Source organism: Babylonia areolata, chromosome 7, assembly GCF_041734735.1.
Source record: "Babylonia areolata isolate BAREFJ2019XMU chromosome 7, ASM4173473v1, whole genome shotgun sequence".
In the NCBI taxonomy this organism is placed as follows: Eukaryota; Metazoa; Mollusca; class Gastropoda; order Neogastropoda; family Buccinidae; genus Babylonia; species Babylonia areolata.
Window position 1 is genome coordinate 51,056,645 of NC_134882.1, and position 15,000 is coordinate 51,071,644.

The 15,000-nt window shown below is 43.0% G+C and overlaps 1 protein-coding gene across 1 annotated transcript in view; it reads right to left on the reverse strand.

The window, feature by feature from the left end:
* LOC143284301 (ribonucleoside-diphosphate reductase large subunit-like) overlaps positions 1 to 15,000 on the reverse strand; it is a 32,721-nt gene that overhangs the window by 11,358 nt on the left and 6,363 nt on the right. Inside the window, exons 3-14 of the mRNA XM_076591002.1 lie at positions 14,333 to 14,510; positions 13,454 to 13,554; positions 12,712 to 12,771; positions 11,994 to 12,033; positions 10,810 to 10,886; positions 9,032 to 9,117; positions 7,587 to 7,728; positions 6,014 to 6,097; positions 4,515 to 4,756; positions 3,400 to 3,601; positions 2,559 to 2,711; positions 1,390 to 1,611 (exon numbers count right to left, since the gene is read on the reverse strand). Coding sequence (XP_076447117.1) covers positions 1,390 to 1,611; positions 2,559 to 2,711; positions 3,400 to 3,601; positions 4,515 to 4,756; positions 6,014 to 6,097; positions 7,587 to 7,728; positions 9,032 to 9,117; positions 10,810 to 10,886; positions 11,994 to 12,033; positions 12,712 to 12,771; positions 13,454 to 13,554; positions 14,333 to 14,510 — 1,587 coding nt within the window. The remainder of the gene's footprint in view (positions 1 to 1,389; positions 1,612 to 2,558; positions 2,712 to 3,399; positions 3,602 to 4,514; positions 4,757 to 6,013; positions 6,098 to 7,586; positions 7,729 to 9,031; positions 9,118 to 10,809; positions 10,887 to 11,993; positions 12,034 to 12,711; positions 12,772 to 13,453; positions 13,555 to 14,332; positions 14,511 to 15,000) is intronic.

A 15,000-nucleotide genomic window follows, 5' to 3' on the forward strand; every position in this document is an offset into this window, starting at 1 on the left:
CAGCAGTCCGCTTTGACGTAGGGGCCATTCCAGCGCTGACTACCCCATCGCCACTTATAACCAGTTGAAAAAAACAAAAATACAGGCCACTAAAAACCAGTTGAAAAGAGCCAAAAAAAGGGGCCTCTTGTAACCAGCTGAAAAGAACCTAAAACAGGCCTCTTATAACCAGTTGAAAAACAAAAACAGGCCTCTTAAAACCAGTTGACAAAGAACAAAAAATGAGGCCTCTTAAAACCAGTCGGAAAGAACCAAAAACAGGCCAATCATAACCGGTCGGAAAGAACCAAAAACAGGCCTCTTATAACCAGTCAAAAAAATCCAAAAACAAGAATCTTATAACCAGTTGAAAAGAACCTAAAATAGGCCTCTTATAACCAGTTGAAAAGAACCTAAAACAGGCCTCTTATAACCAGTTGAAAAGAACCTAAAACAGGCCTCTTAAAACCTGTCTAAAAGAACCAAACACAAAGTTAAAAGTTCAATCATAACCACGTTGAAAAAAAAAAGATCACCCATGCCTCGTTCTGTCAAAGTAATGTTAAAATCAAATTTAACCTAAAGACTGAATATAACGTAGAAAGACTCCCCCATGCACGACTACTTCAGCTCCCGTAAAAGATGGAAGAAAATTAGGAGCTGACGCCTGGTCATTCACAACAGCGTATCAGAAACACCCAACTATTTCGTGTGCCATGTTTATAGTTTGCTGTGTTGTCAAGCTGAAGACACGGTCAGTGTGTCTGGGTAAAGAAACGTTTCCACCATCTCCTCTGAGACAGTCCTAGGCCAGGTTGCATGGGGCGAGCTTTGCTGCGCTAAGTTTGCTTAGCTATAAAAAAAAAAAATGTTCCTAAGTACAAGGAATTCACCGTGGAGTTCGGAACATTCTTAGCGATAAGAAAACTTAGCGCCGCTAAGTTTTGCTGATGAACCCCACCCCAGGTACTTTTGGACAGTCCTGCTCTTCATTCTCCCTTCTGTGTGTGGTACATCTGTTTCACCCTAGCCGACATTAATACAGGGCCGTGAAAATGTCGGCCCTGTCGATCCTTTTTTTTTCTTTTTCGGTGCAAAAGAAATCTGGACACAAGTAGGGCAGTCTCACACATTAATTTTGCGGACACTTTCCGCTCGTACACAGGAGATGCACACACAAACACCTCCCTACGCCCCACCACCCACCCCCTCACCAAGCAGAGACACCCACAAACATTCCCTCTCCCTCACACACACACACACACTCCGCCCCCCCACCCCCCGACATAAACACACATCCAGCCAAAAGCCATACATAAAACCCCACAAACACTACCGCTCCCTCACCCCCCCCCCCCACCCCTCCGCACACACACACACACACACACACACACACACACATGCACCCACCCCCTGACTGAGAGGCGAGCCGTGGTAGGAGCTGTATGGCCCGTCCCTCTCGGCCAATTCACAGCTGGCGTCCAGGGAAGCGTAGTACAGGTGCTCAAAGATGTGCTTGTTCAGCGTCTTGGCCTCCGCGCTGTCGAAGGGGTGGCGCATAAGGATGAACGCGTCCGCCAGGCCCTGCACGCCCAGGCCTATCGGGCGGTGGCGCTTGTTGGAGACTTCTGCCTGAGGAGAGATTTCAGACATTAAAGTTAAAAATCTCTCTCTCTCCCTCTCTCTCTATTTAGAACCATATTGAACAGAGTGCACAAACGGCACAACACAACAGAATATTCATTTCCTCATGGGGATTAGGGGGAATCAGCTAAAACACATATCAAGAACCACATAAAAGCAATAAGAACCACGCATTACACCCAACACATTATTTTATCTTTAAAGAAATTAATAAAGTGTCTGAAGGGGTCAAAAAAACAACAACAAACAAATAGAAAAGAGAGTAACCGTTCAGTTACCATACAAAAAGACTATTAAAAAAACCTATCGGTTTGTTGCACTTTAAGCCTGATCACACACTCACCCCCCTTTCCACCCCCACCCCCACGAGCGCGTGAGCACGCATGCATGCAGACACGAACGCACACGGATGCCGAACACCAAAGTGGTATACTCTCATCTCCGATAAGTGAGTAAGGCTGCCTATATAGCAGAAAAAAAACAAAACAAAAACCAACCAAACAAACAAAAAACAAAAAAATAGGCCATTCACGTAAAAACACACTCGTGCATACGAGCAAACGTGGGATTTGCAGCCCAGGATCGCAAAAGAAAAAAAAGTTTTCATCTGAAAACAAAATCTCCGCAAAGCACAAAACAGTATGAGAAATGTGACCCACTGTCACCAAAGGTACACAAAGTCGATTATTGGGTCACTTTTGTCAATTTTACTTTTATTGCATTTATAGCTTCTCTAACCATTCTTCTACCATATTCGTGTCAACGCTGTATTCGACTCATGAAAGCACTAAACCGGGGTTTTCACAAACATACCCATCCCAATAACATCGTTGGAAAGTCAGGAAAATGACCATAGCAAACTGACTGACACATACCAAAAAATAGTCCAAAATGCCCCCCCACCCCTCCACCCTCAGACCCCCCCACCCCCCTACCTGCTCTACGGGGTAATAGTTGATGTCGATGATTTTGTTGAGGTTGCGGACCATGACTTTAATGACGTCGTGGAACTTCTGAAAGTTGAACTCTCTCTTCTTGACGTCCACGAACATGTTGAGGGCTATGGAGGACAGGTTGCACACCGCGATCTGCCCGCAACATCAAGTAACAGGAACGTGATCGAAACATGAGGCCAGGAGAGGAAATGGTTATGAAATAATAACGAATAACGAGTGGTAACTCTTCTTCATACACAAGGTACCGTTGTTGACTCCCGTGTTTGCAAAGCGTTTAGACCTTGGGTCTCTGACCAAGGAGAGGCGCTGTGTAAGCATGCATACCATTCATCATCATCATCATCATCATCAATATCAACATTATCATCATCATCATAATCACCAACATCAACATTATGATCAATAGTATCATCAACATCATCAACATCAACATTATCATCATCATCAACATTATCATCAACATCATTATCGTCAATAGTATCATCATCAACATCAACATTATCATCATCAACATCATTATCATCAATAGTATCATCATCATCATCATCATTACCATCATAAATCATCATCAACGGTATCATCAACACCACCATCATAAATCATCATCAACATCATTACCATTCATCATCATTAACATCATCAACATCATTATCATCAATAGTATCATTATCAACATCATCGTCATCACCATCATAAATCATCATCAACGGCATCACCAACGCCACCATCATCAACATCACCATCGTAAAACATCATCAACATCATTCATACCTCATTATCATCACCATCATTCATACCTCATCACCATCATCATCCATACCTCTTCCTGACTGGTGTACTCGATGATCTCGGTGCAGAGGTTGCTGCACTGGATGGTGCCCAGGTGCTTGTGGTTGGACTTGGCGTTGCAGGCGTCCTTGTACAGCATGTAGGGCGTCCCGGTCTCCGTCTGGGCCGTGATGATGGCTCTCCACAGGGTCTGGGCGTCCACCGTCCTCCGCCCCTTGCCCCGCGCCTCGTACCTGGGGCCACAGCCACAGTGATAGATACGTGTGTGCTCGGCGACTTTTCTTCTTTTTCTTTATTTTAATCAATGAATAAACTTCAGCGTTAGTGCATAAACTCCCCCCCCCCCCCCATCCACCCCCAAGCTCCCCCCCAACAAAAAGAAGAAAAAGTCAGCAAAGCAAAAATTAAAATCGATCTACAGCACTGTGTTTTTTTTTTTTTTTTTTATCTGTCTTTCCGTCTCTCTCCTCCTCCCTCTCAGCAATCTTTCCCTCTCACTTTATCACTCTATCTTTGATATTCATCACTCTCTCTCTCTCTCTCTATGCCTCTCTCTCTCTCTCCCCTCCACCCAACTAACCCCCCGACACCGACTCCTCACTCCCGCCTCTCTCTCACCTCTCATACACTCTCTTCCCTACCCCCCCCCGGCCCAACCACATTCCTCCTCCAATCCCTCCACACCCCCTCCTCCCTTCCACCCTCCGTCCCTCACACTAACCCCTTTGGTCGCTTCCTATGTGATAAGAGGCATGCACAAAATGTCCCCAAGAACAATACTGTACAAGTTGCCAGATGGTTCCCAACTCACAGTGAACACTGTATTTCTACCGAAAAAGCACTCGGCATCCCCGTCGTCATGAAGGGCAGAAGGGGGAAAGGAGGAGGAGGAGGAAGAGGAGGACGAAGACAGCGAAAGACAAAGCAGAAGTAGAGGACGATGAGGAAGGAGGAGGAGGAAGAGGGAGAGGAGGAAGAGAAGTAAGGAGGAAGAAGAAGAATGGATGAAGAAGGAGGAGGAGGAGGAGGAAGAAGAAGAAGAAGAAGAAGAAGAAGAAGAAGAAGAAGAAGAAGAAGAAGAAGAAGAAGAAGAAGAAGAAGAAGAAGAAGAAGAAGAAGAAGAAGATCATCCACCAAGCAACTCACTGCTGGTAGAGCGTGTCGAAGTCCTCGCCATAGACGTCGGCCAGGCCGGGGCACTCGTGGGGACACATGAGGGTCCACTGGTCGTTGTGCTCCACGCGCCGCATGAAGAGGTCGGGAATCCACAGGGCGTAGAACAGGTCACGTGCCCGCACCTCCTCCTTGCCCGTGTTCTTCTTCAGCTCCAGGAACTCGAAGATGTCCGCGTGCCACGGCTCCAAATAGATGGCGAAGGCTCCTGGTCTCTGGTTTTGTTCACAGAAAAAGTGTTGTTATTTTTTTTCAACATTAAAAAAAGAAGAAGTTTATTTACCTATTTTGACAGACGCAATAGCCGAGTGATCAATGCGTTGGACTTACAATTTGAGGGTCTCGGGTTCGAATCTTGGTAACGGCGCCTGGTGGGTAAAAGGGTGGAGATTTTTCCGATCTCCCAGGTCAACATATTTGCAGAACTGCATGTGCCCGAACCCCCTTCGTGTGTATACTCAAGCAGAAGATCAAATACGCACGTTAAAGATCTCGTAATCTATGTCAACGTTCGGTGGGTTATGGAAACCAGATGAATTATAAATAACACCCGGGTTATCCCTGTACAGGATATGCTCGATTTTCAATTAGGGTTCTTTCATCATTACTTTGAAAACAGAATAAAATATCTTTTCTCAACATTTTCATTCAAAGATTAACAGATACAAAATTGATATAATTTGTGCATTTAGAAAGTAAACGCATACTGATGCTCTGAATATTGATGACTCCACAGCAACAAAATGGAGGCAAAACAATACATATTCCTCAACATGCTGATTCCATGATGTTGTGTAGATTAGTCTTTTACAAGACAAGCGTTCACAGCACATATATTTTGCACAAATTCATTATGTTCCATGGTTACGTCAAAAGCACATTTGTCCTCTTCATAAACTATTCAAGCTATCTTTTCATGAACATTTGTAATGTTGGCTTTACTTCATTGGTTCTACTTTTGTATTCGAAGAAAATGGTTATCAATAGAATATCTGAGAAACATCCATCAGTTTTAGTGCGTTTTCTTTCAGAAAAAAATATACAATGTCCCATTAATATTTTTATCAAACACTGAAAAAACATTATCACAGGACACAAAGCATGACCGCACAAAAAAAATACCAATTAATCTCCACCCCGCAGTCATGAGTGTTTAAACATTACACAAATACACGTGAAACATCTTCCAACCAACAACAACAACAACAGCGACAACGATAACAAGAGAGGCAAGACCTTCAAGACTCACTTGTAATACACTTTAAAAAAAAATCTAATCGTTAAAATATGTTCTGTATTTGTTATTATAAAACGTCGGGTTAAAAAAAAGAAAAAAAGAAAAAAAAAAGAATATCAGTCCTGACGGTAGATTCGAACCCAGCGTTTTCGGGTGAAAAGAAACTGTCTTACCCATCACCCAGCTCTACGGTTGATTGCCTCCCCTGAACATAGGACGGCCCTTTTTCACTGACCTTGTTTCCACCCTGATCCACGTAGCGGGCAGTGTCGTTGAACACCCGGAGCATGGGAATCAGCCCGTTGGACGTTCCGTTGGTCTGAAGAAAAAACAAGTTTCTGCCAATGGGTATGTGGTTTGTTCATTGCAGTCACTGGACAAGTTGCACTGTTGCAGTTATTTTGGGTTACAACTGCATAATTCATCACACGCACACACACACACACACACACACACACACACACACACACACACACAACCAAATTTTAATTTATCTGTGACCCCTTTTGGAGAATGGGATATTTCATAAAAAAAAAAACCCAACTAAGTTTCATCACAACGTTCGCATCAGTTAAATTAAAATAAGGGTTAAAATTATTTCATCGGCATGATTTTTTTTCCCAATGTACGTTCTCGAGAATGTACTATCTAAATAGAACCAGTTTGCCCACACAAAATGATTTTGAAAAATGGTAAACATGGTTCGCATATAATTAACAGTCAATAATCATTTACAAATTTCAAAAAGGGCACTCAGTGATTAACAAATACCAGTACGTTATTCTCTTGGAATTTAGTCTACCCGCCCTGTTTCAATTAATAGAAAATGATAAGTAATATAATTTTGAATAAAAAAATATTTGTAATGGGCAACAGGTTAATTATTAATTGTCAATATATTAATAGGCAGCTGATTTTTTTCTTTAAAACTCCCTTTAATAGTACTTATGGGCACCTGATTAATATATTTTTATCTTTAAAATTCCCTTTCATAGTGCTCATAAAACAAACATACAAAACTTGATGTAACGATTCCCTCTATAACTTTTCAAAGACATCATCCAAAGCAGTGATGACACTGCGACATAATCTTTATTTAAAAACGTTTGTGTTTCCCAAACAGAATATCAAATCCAGTTGTAACTTAAATTTGGTGAATGTCACTTTCCGGCCGATCCGATCTATAAACCCCTTCTGCATACAAACAGCCTCGTTAATTTGTCGCTTCAGCCCCTCCACACACACTAACTCCCTACTCACACACAGACACACACAGACACAGTTTTACCCGTTTCAGTTTCTCAAGGAGGCGACACTGCGTTCAGACAAATCCATAAACTATAAACCACTTCTGTTAGGCAGATCCTTGACCAGCAGCATAACCCAACGCGCTTACTTAGGCCTTGAGTGCAAACTTATATATTTGTGTACCTATCAGAATGAATTTCTTTTGCAGACTTTGCAAGAGGTCAACACTCTCATTGCTACGGATTCTTTTTTCCGTGCGCTAAATGCATTCTGCACACGGGACCTTGGTTTATCGTCTCATCTGAATGATTAGACACCCAGTTTGATTTTCCCGTCAAACTTGGGAGAAAGGGCGAGAGCGGGATTCGAACCCACACCCTCACGCACTCTTTATATTGGCAGCTGAGCGCGTTAACCATTCTGCCACCTTCCTCCAGTCACACAGACCACAGACATACAACACACAGACGCACACACACACACCAAGGGTTACCTTTCACAAACCTTGCATTCAACTCGGAAAAAAAACAACCCCAAAAACCCAAACCCCAAACACGTACCCCAGCAATATAACTGCCGGTGGCCCGAATGCAGTGCACACTGATGCCGATACCTCCGGCACTCTTGGAGATGAGGGCACAGTCCTTCAGAGTGTCGAAGATGCCTTCAATGCTGTCTGACGTCATGCTCTTCAGGAAACAGCTGTCACCACACACAGGGCATTCAGTCACCTGTCTCAAGTTTTTTTAAAATTTTATTATTATTTTTTTTTTTATCAGTTATCTTGTGATGCATGGGTTTTTTGTTGTTGTTGTTGTTGTTGTTGTAGCTGCTTCTTCTTCTTCTACGTTCGTGGGCTGCAACTCCCACATTTACTCGTATGCACACAAGTGGGCTACGTGTATGACCGTTTTTACCCCGCCATGTAGGCAGCCATACTCCGCTTTCGGGGGTGTGCATGTTGTGTACGTACTTGTTTCCATAACCCACCGAACGCTGACACGGATTACAGGATCTTTAACGTGCGTATTTGATCTTTTGCTTGCGTATACACACGAAGGGGGTTCAGGCACTAGCAGGTCTGCACATATGTTGACCTGGGAGATCGGAAAAATCTCCACCCTTTACCCACCAGGCGCCGTCACCGAGATTCGAACCCGGGACCCTCAGATTGAAAGTCCAACGCTTTAACCACTCGGCTATTGCGCCAGTCGTTGTTGTATCTATTGTTGTTTTGTGTGTATGAAACTACATGTTTTCATTGTTTCGGTTTTTTATCAGTTGTCATCATGTGATGAGTTTCAGTTTCAGTAGCTCAAGGCGGCGTCACTGCTTTCTGACAAATCCATACACGCCACACCACATCTGCCAAGCAGATGCCTGACCAGCAGCGTAACCCAACGCGCTTAGTCAGGCCTTGAGAAAAAATTTTTTTTTTTTTTTTTTTTTTTTTTTTGCTGTTGTGTATATTGTTGTTGTTGATGTGTTTGTATGACAGTACATGTTCCTACTGATTCGGTGGATGTCTGTTCAGGGTTATTCGTGTAATTTTTTTTAATTTTTATTTTTTTTAGTTTTTAAACACAAGTTTCACCCTTACTTTTCGCACTGTACAGCGCAACTGGGTATATTTTATAGAAAGGGCGCACTATATATCTTTTTAAACATGCGAAATGTACAAACAATGTCTATTTTCTTTGCTAATAGCTCAGCCGCATGTATGTATGCGTTTCGTTTTTTGTGGTCATATTGATGCATCGTGAATATTGAGATTGATTACTCAGCAAAACTTTACTATACTACACCAGAGGAACTTAAATTTGTATTGTGTATCAATGAACCAAGCATCTGCGAGTGAGAGTGAGTGTGTGTGTGTTCAGTATGCATGCGTACACATTTGAGTGTTACCATTTTGCGGATCGCACACACACACACACACACACAGACACACACGTACGCGCGCGGGCGCACGCGCGCGCGCACACCCACACACACACACACACACCTGGATAGCTGAGGTCTGCAGGTTCCAGCGTTGAACAGGGTGGGGGAGGCGTGAGTGAACCATTTTCCCGACATCAGGTTGTACGTCTGTAACACGTGGTAGATTCATCACAAGTTGTCCGTGTCCGCGTTAAAACTGGTGTCGTTTGTATTAGCAATCGGTTTGAAGTTATTCTACAGACTTCACACAAAAAAACTTATGAGCACTTCAAAATAAGTAGATGTCTTTTCATATATAATTTTTAACAAAACATCGAGAGTGGCGCTTATTACACTGGCCCCATACACCACCGTCTGCCGAAACATCAGTTCACATGCCCCCAATGAGAATACTGTGCAAGTTCTCAGTTGGTCCTAAGCGTATTTTTTTTTGTTTTTGTTTTTTGTTTTTATTCTAACCTTGTATTTCGTTAAATAGCATCCTTTCCCTACCTCTTCCTTGTCACCAGTTTCTCCAGTTTTAGAGTTATGCATGCGTGTGAATGACTGGTGCGAAAGCGCTTTGAATTGTCTCTGCACAAGATTCAGCGCTGTATAAATACCATTATCGTTATTACTGTTATTATTATTCTCGACATCAATGTCACTGACAATTTTAAACGTTTCCAAATTACAAAACATATAGTACTGGAGTATATGCTATCATCTGTAAATTGCAATGCCTTCTTGATAATGAAAATGTGAGTAAAGGCGATTCCAATAACGCTCATATGCGTATATTTACTGCTCAAAGGTACTATACTTTTGTTCAGCGTTCTGTCATTAAATTTCATGTTCCTTTCTAGGGTAATCATGACCACTGGTCAAAGCGTTGGACTTTCGATCTGAGGGTCCCGGGTTCGAATCACGGTGACGGCGCTGGTGGGTAAAGGGTGGAGATTTTTACGATCTCCCAGGTCAACATATGTGCAGACCTGCCAGTGCCTGAACCCCCTTCGTGTGTATACGCAAGCAGAAGATCAAATACGCACGTTAAAGATCCTGTAATCCATGTCAGCGTTCGGTGGGTTATGAAAACAAGAACATACCCACCATGCACACCCCCGAAAGCGGAGTATGGCTGCCTACATGGCGGGGTAAAAATGGTCATACACGTAAAAGCCCACTCGCGTGTATACGAGTGAACGTGGGAGTTGCAGCCCACGAACGCAGAAGAAGATAACCATTGCGTGTTTCATTCAATCATTCCCCCTCCCTCTCTCTCCTCCCCGTTTCTCCTCTCCTCGCTAAGGGCGATTCAGTTTTACTGAGTGGACCTGTCCTCAGAACGCCCAGAAAGCAGATATTTCTATACATACTGTTTGTATATCTTCAAAACTGGTCACAACTCAGTAATAATGTACTGACTTGCCTGTTTATTTGATCATGTGTGTATCCAATAATTATGTATCCATATATTATCAAAAAAAGAAAAAAAGATTTTTAAATAGATCGAATCAGTTCAGAACGCTTCCAGCCATTATCACACACGCGCGCGCGCGTGAGTGTAAGTGTGTGAGTGAGTTGAGAGTGAGTGAGTGAGAGAGAGAGAGAGAGAGAGAGAGAGAGAGAGAGAGAGAGAGAGGGAGGGAGAGAGAAAGTGTGTGTGTGTGTGTGTGTGTGCGTGTGTGCGTGCGTGTGTTTAATGTTTATTGTAAAGCACTTTGAGCTCTCCATAAGGGAGGAAAGCACTCAACAAATGCCCATTATTATTATTATTATTATTATTATCATCATTGATTACTATTATTATCATTATTATCATTATTATCATTATTATATGGTCACACTCCAACTCACCTCGATGGCAGCAGCAATGTCCCTGCCGTGGATACCAACAGACACCCTCATCAGCATGTGCTGAGGACGTTCCACCACTGGAAAAAACAACAACAACAACAAAATCCGTCACGTTAAAACCTTCATATCTGCTGACGAGTATGCTATTCTGTGAAGGCTCTGCGTTTCAAGCGCACTTTTATTTTCTTATTTATCCCACAATGGTATCAACATGTGTCTACCAAAGTCTGAATAGGCTAAAACCACAGACGACCGCTAATAAACATACTCGTTCAAAACTAGTGACTTCTCGAACGCACATTTCAACACAGAACACGCTCGCTTACAACACGAAAATCACGAGCCGTCACACCCAAATTGTCGCCTGCAAAAGTTATCGCCGGCGACACTTTTGGCAGGTCTGGTTCCTAAAATCGTCACCAACTATCATCTATAGCGACACAATTTAGGACAGGCACCACATACAGTGTGCTGAGATTTGCTTTTGTGCCGATCTTAGATTTTCCAGACAAGGACCGGAGTCTGTGGGAAATAAAATGCAAGAGAGAGAGAGACAGACAGACAGAGAGAGGGGGAAGGAGGGAGACAAGACAAGACAAAATCTTTATTAACGAAGGTAATAGATAAGCAAGTAACATGCTTTTTTGCATCCAGCCCTCGCCCTAAAGAGGGAATAAAGTTAAAACGAAAATGAGCACAAAATCAAAACACAATCAAAATATACCATTGTTTCACCATTCAAAGCCATTCCACAAAAGGAAGAAGAGAAGAAAAGAAAAAAAAAATCATGAAACACACACACACACACACACACACACAAATGCACCCACTCAAGAGAGAGTGAGAGGGAACCCACAAAGAGATAGAGAGAGACAGAGAGGGAGTGAGAGAGAGACAGACAGAGACAGAGACAAAGATGGGCGGTAGGGGTTGCAAAACACAAGCTTTGGAGAACGAGCTACCACATCACCAAACAACATATGCATAAAGCAGTTGAAGCCACTGGTCCGCTGCAACAATCGTCAGCGGCGACAAAATTCCACCTGGCGACAATCTGAGGATCGAGGATTATGAAATTTTGTCGCCGACAACAACATTCGGCGGGCGACAAATTCAGGCTTCAGAGAACGTATTTCCGTGGGGAGAGAAGCGCTGCCACGACCACCACAGAACAAAAGGCTTACCTTTGCCTTCTATCTTCAACAGGTACGATCTCTCCAGAGTCTGAAATGAAAAAAATCAAACAAAAAACATATATACAAAGATGACAGAAATCACAAATGCATACTGCTATCTGTGCGAGGCGTGGGAACACCACCACCACCAATAACAACAACAATGATACAATATTGATAAGAAATACTTACAGTTATAATAAATCGTGATGTAATCCTCACATCTGATGATGACGACGACGACGACGATGATGATGATGATGATGACACCACCACCACCACCCACCACCACCACTACTACTACCACTTCTAATGATAATAATAACAATTACTTATATGGCGTAAACTCCTCACATTATGGACCCAACGCGCCGGCCCTAAGCGCCTGCCATTAAACAGTGCACATAAATGGTTGTGCCTAAATGATGATTTAAAGATAACACATCAAAGCAAAATGAAGATGAGAAAAATGCAGTCGGCAAAACAAGGATACAAATGCACTGCTGTGTTTGCTTTCATGTGTGCCGGCCGGTTTTCGTTGCTCTTTTACAGTCGACTTCGTTCATAATTGTTCAACACGCTGGTAGGGTGGTTTTCTATTCTCTGAATAAACTAAAGTTTTATTTTTTTGCTAATTAGTACACACACACACACACACACACACACACACACGCACGCACACACACACACGCATGCACTCACACCTATCGCCAGTAAACAGCCTTACCTTAAATCCAAAGTAATTGTAGCTGTAGTCCCTGTCGTACACAATCACGGAGTTCAGTTTCTGCAGCATAAAAAGATATATATATATACTGACACTGGAGTTTAGCGTTCACAAATGCAGAACATTCAATTACACACACACACACACACACGTTTGTCAGTTTAACGACTTCTCTTTTACGAAGTCCTTTAAGTAATTTCCTGTAACTGTATTTAGAGTTGTTTTGTTGTTTTTTTCTTCCAAATTTCACCCACATTTTTACCCTCATTTGCCCAGTTTCTCCCAACCCTCCATTCATCCACATCTCCCACCCCTTCTAACCGATAATACTCAGATGTATTCATAAATACTTTAACAAAATGTCTTCAATCACCGATATGTGTGATGGGACATTAAACAAAATTCCTCCTCCACACAAACACACACATACACCACATATACGATATTTAAGTTCATTTTTACTGTTGTTCATGTTGTTAATCGCTGTTACACTTTTTTTTAACGTATTGTTGATCCTACTGTTCTACTTTATCCTTTCTCTGTATATCACCCTTTTATCCACCCCACCCCCCCATCCACCCAACCCCACGTATACACACGCACTGAAAAGTGACACACACACAAAAAAAACCACAACAAATATTGCAAAATCGAGTTTTGACGCTTCTTGGCCATACACTTACACTTGCAGAGCACACTATAAATGCCGTGACGTAATGGCCCCCGAACGTCTCTCACCCACCGCTTCGCTCTCCTTGATGATGTCATAGGTTTCCTTAGAGATCATGGGAGAGTGGTTCCCCGTTCTTGGGTTGACCCAGTTATACAGGTTGGACATCACCTCTGAAAACAGTTTGTTGATCCACACCTTGTTCAGGATTTAATTTTCCGCCTCTTCGTACTCGGTGCAGAGAAACAGAAAATCATCAGAAACAAACAAAAAAAACCCAAACACACACACACACACACACACACACACACACACCACAGCATGATAGGCACGATTCCCACATAACGTGTCAAACGCAAAGTATGAAACAACATACACTAGTTTACCCCCAAAAGTGGTGAGTGAAAATGTGGGCTATATAGAAGCTCGTGCTCGGGAACAGAGGGTGGAAGGAGAAAGACAGAGAGGATGGACGGAGAGAGAGAGAGAATCAGATATAAAGAAAGAAGGAAAGAAAGAAGGAAAGAGAGGGAGAGAGAGAGAGAGAGGTGGGTGGGTCGGACAGAGACAGGCAGACAGAGACAGAGACGGAAAAACAGAGAGAGATAGAGGTGCAGAGAAAGAGAGAGAGACAGAGACGGAGACCGAGAAACTGAGACGGAAAGAAAGAGACAGAGACAGGGTTACAGGGAGAGGGCTGAGACAGAAAGAGACAGAGACAGAAATAGAGCCGGAAAAACCGAGAGACAGACAGATAGAGAGGGAGAAACACGAAGAGACGCACAGAGAGAGAGAGAGAGAGAGAGAGAGAGAGAGAGAGAGAGAGAGAGAGAGAGAGATGGAGAGATGGAGGCAGAGAGAAGAGGGATGCAGAGAGAGAGAGAGAGAGAGAGAGAGAGAGAGAAACAGACAGACAGACCGACAAACAAACAGTGGGGGAAACCAACTGACCGCTGAAGACCTTCTTGGTCTCCTTGTGCAGGTTGGACACGGCGATGCGGGCGGCCAGGGTGGCGTAGTCCGGGTGTCGGGTGGTCAGCGAGGCCGCCGTCTCTGCCGCCAGGTTGTCCAGCTCCCGGGTGGTCACCCCGTTGTACAGGCCCTTGATCACCTTCTGTGTGATGGCCGCCTGGACACAACACAACCATCCTAATTTGATTTGGATTTATTGCCTTATTTATTTATTTTATTTTATTATTATTATTATTACTACTACTACTACTACCTTTTTATATTATAATTATTATCTATTTATCTATTTATTTACTTATTTATGTACGCTTATCTATTATTAATTTTATTCACCTTTTTTCCCCTCAAGGCCTGGCTAAGCGCGTTGGGTTACGCTGCTGGTCAGGCATCTGCTTGGCAGATGTGGTGTAGCGCATACGGATTTGTCCGAACGCAGTGACGCCTCCTTGAGCTACTGAAACTGAAACTGAAATTTGATTTGGGATTTGATTTGCTTTGATTTCATATGGATATTTCCATATACGCCTATCCTCTGTCGGAGACCAAGCTTACAAACTCGGGGTCATTTGATGATACTGATACTTATACAGCGACTTGTCCTCGGTTTGGATACCCAGCTCTAAGCGCTTTACAAACTCGGGATCATT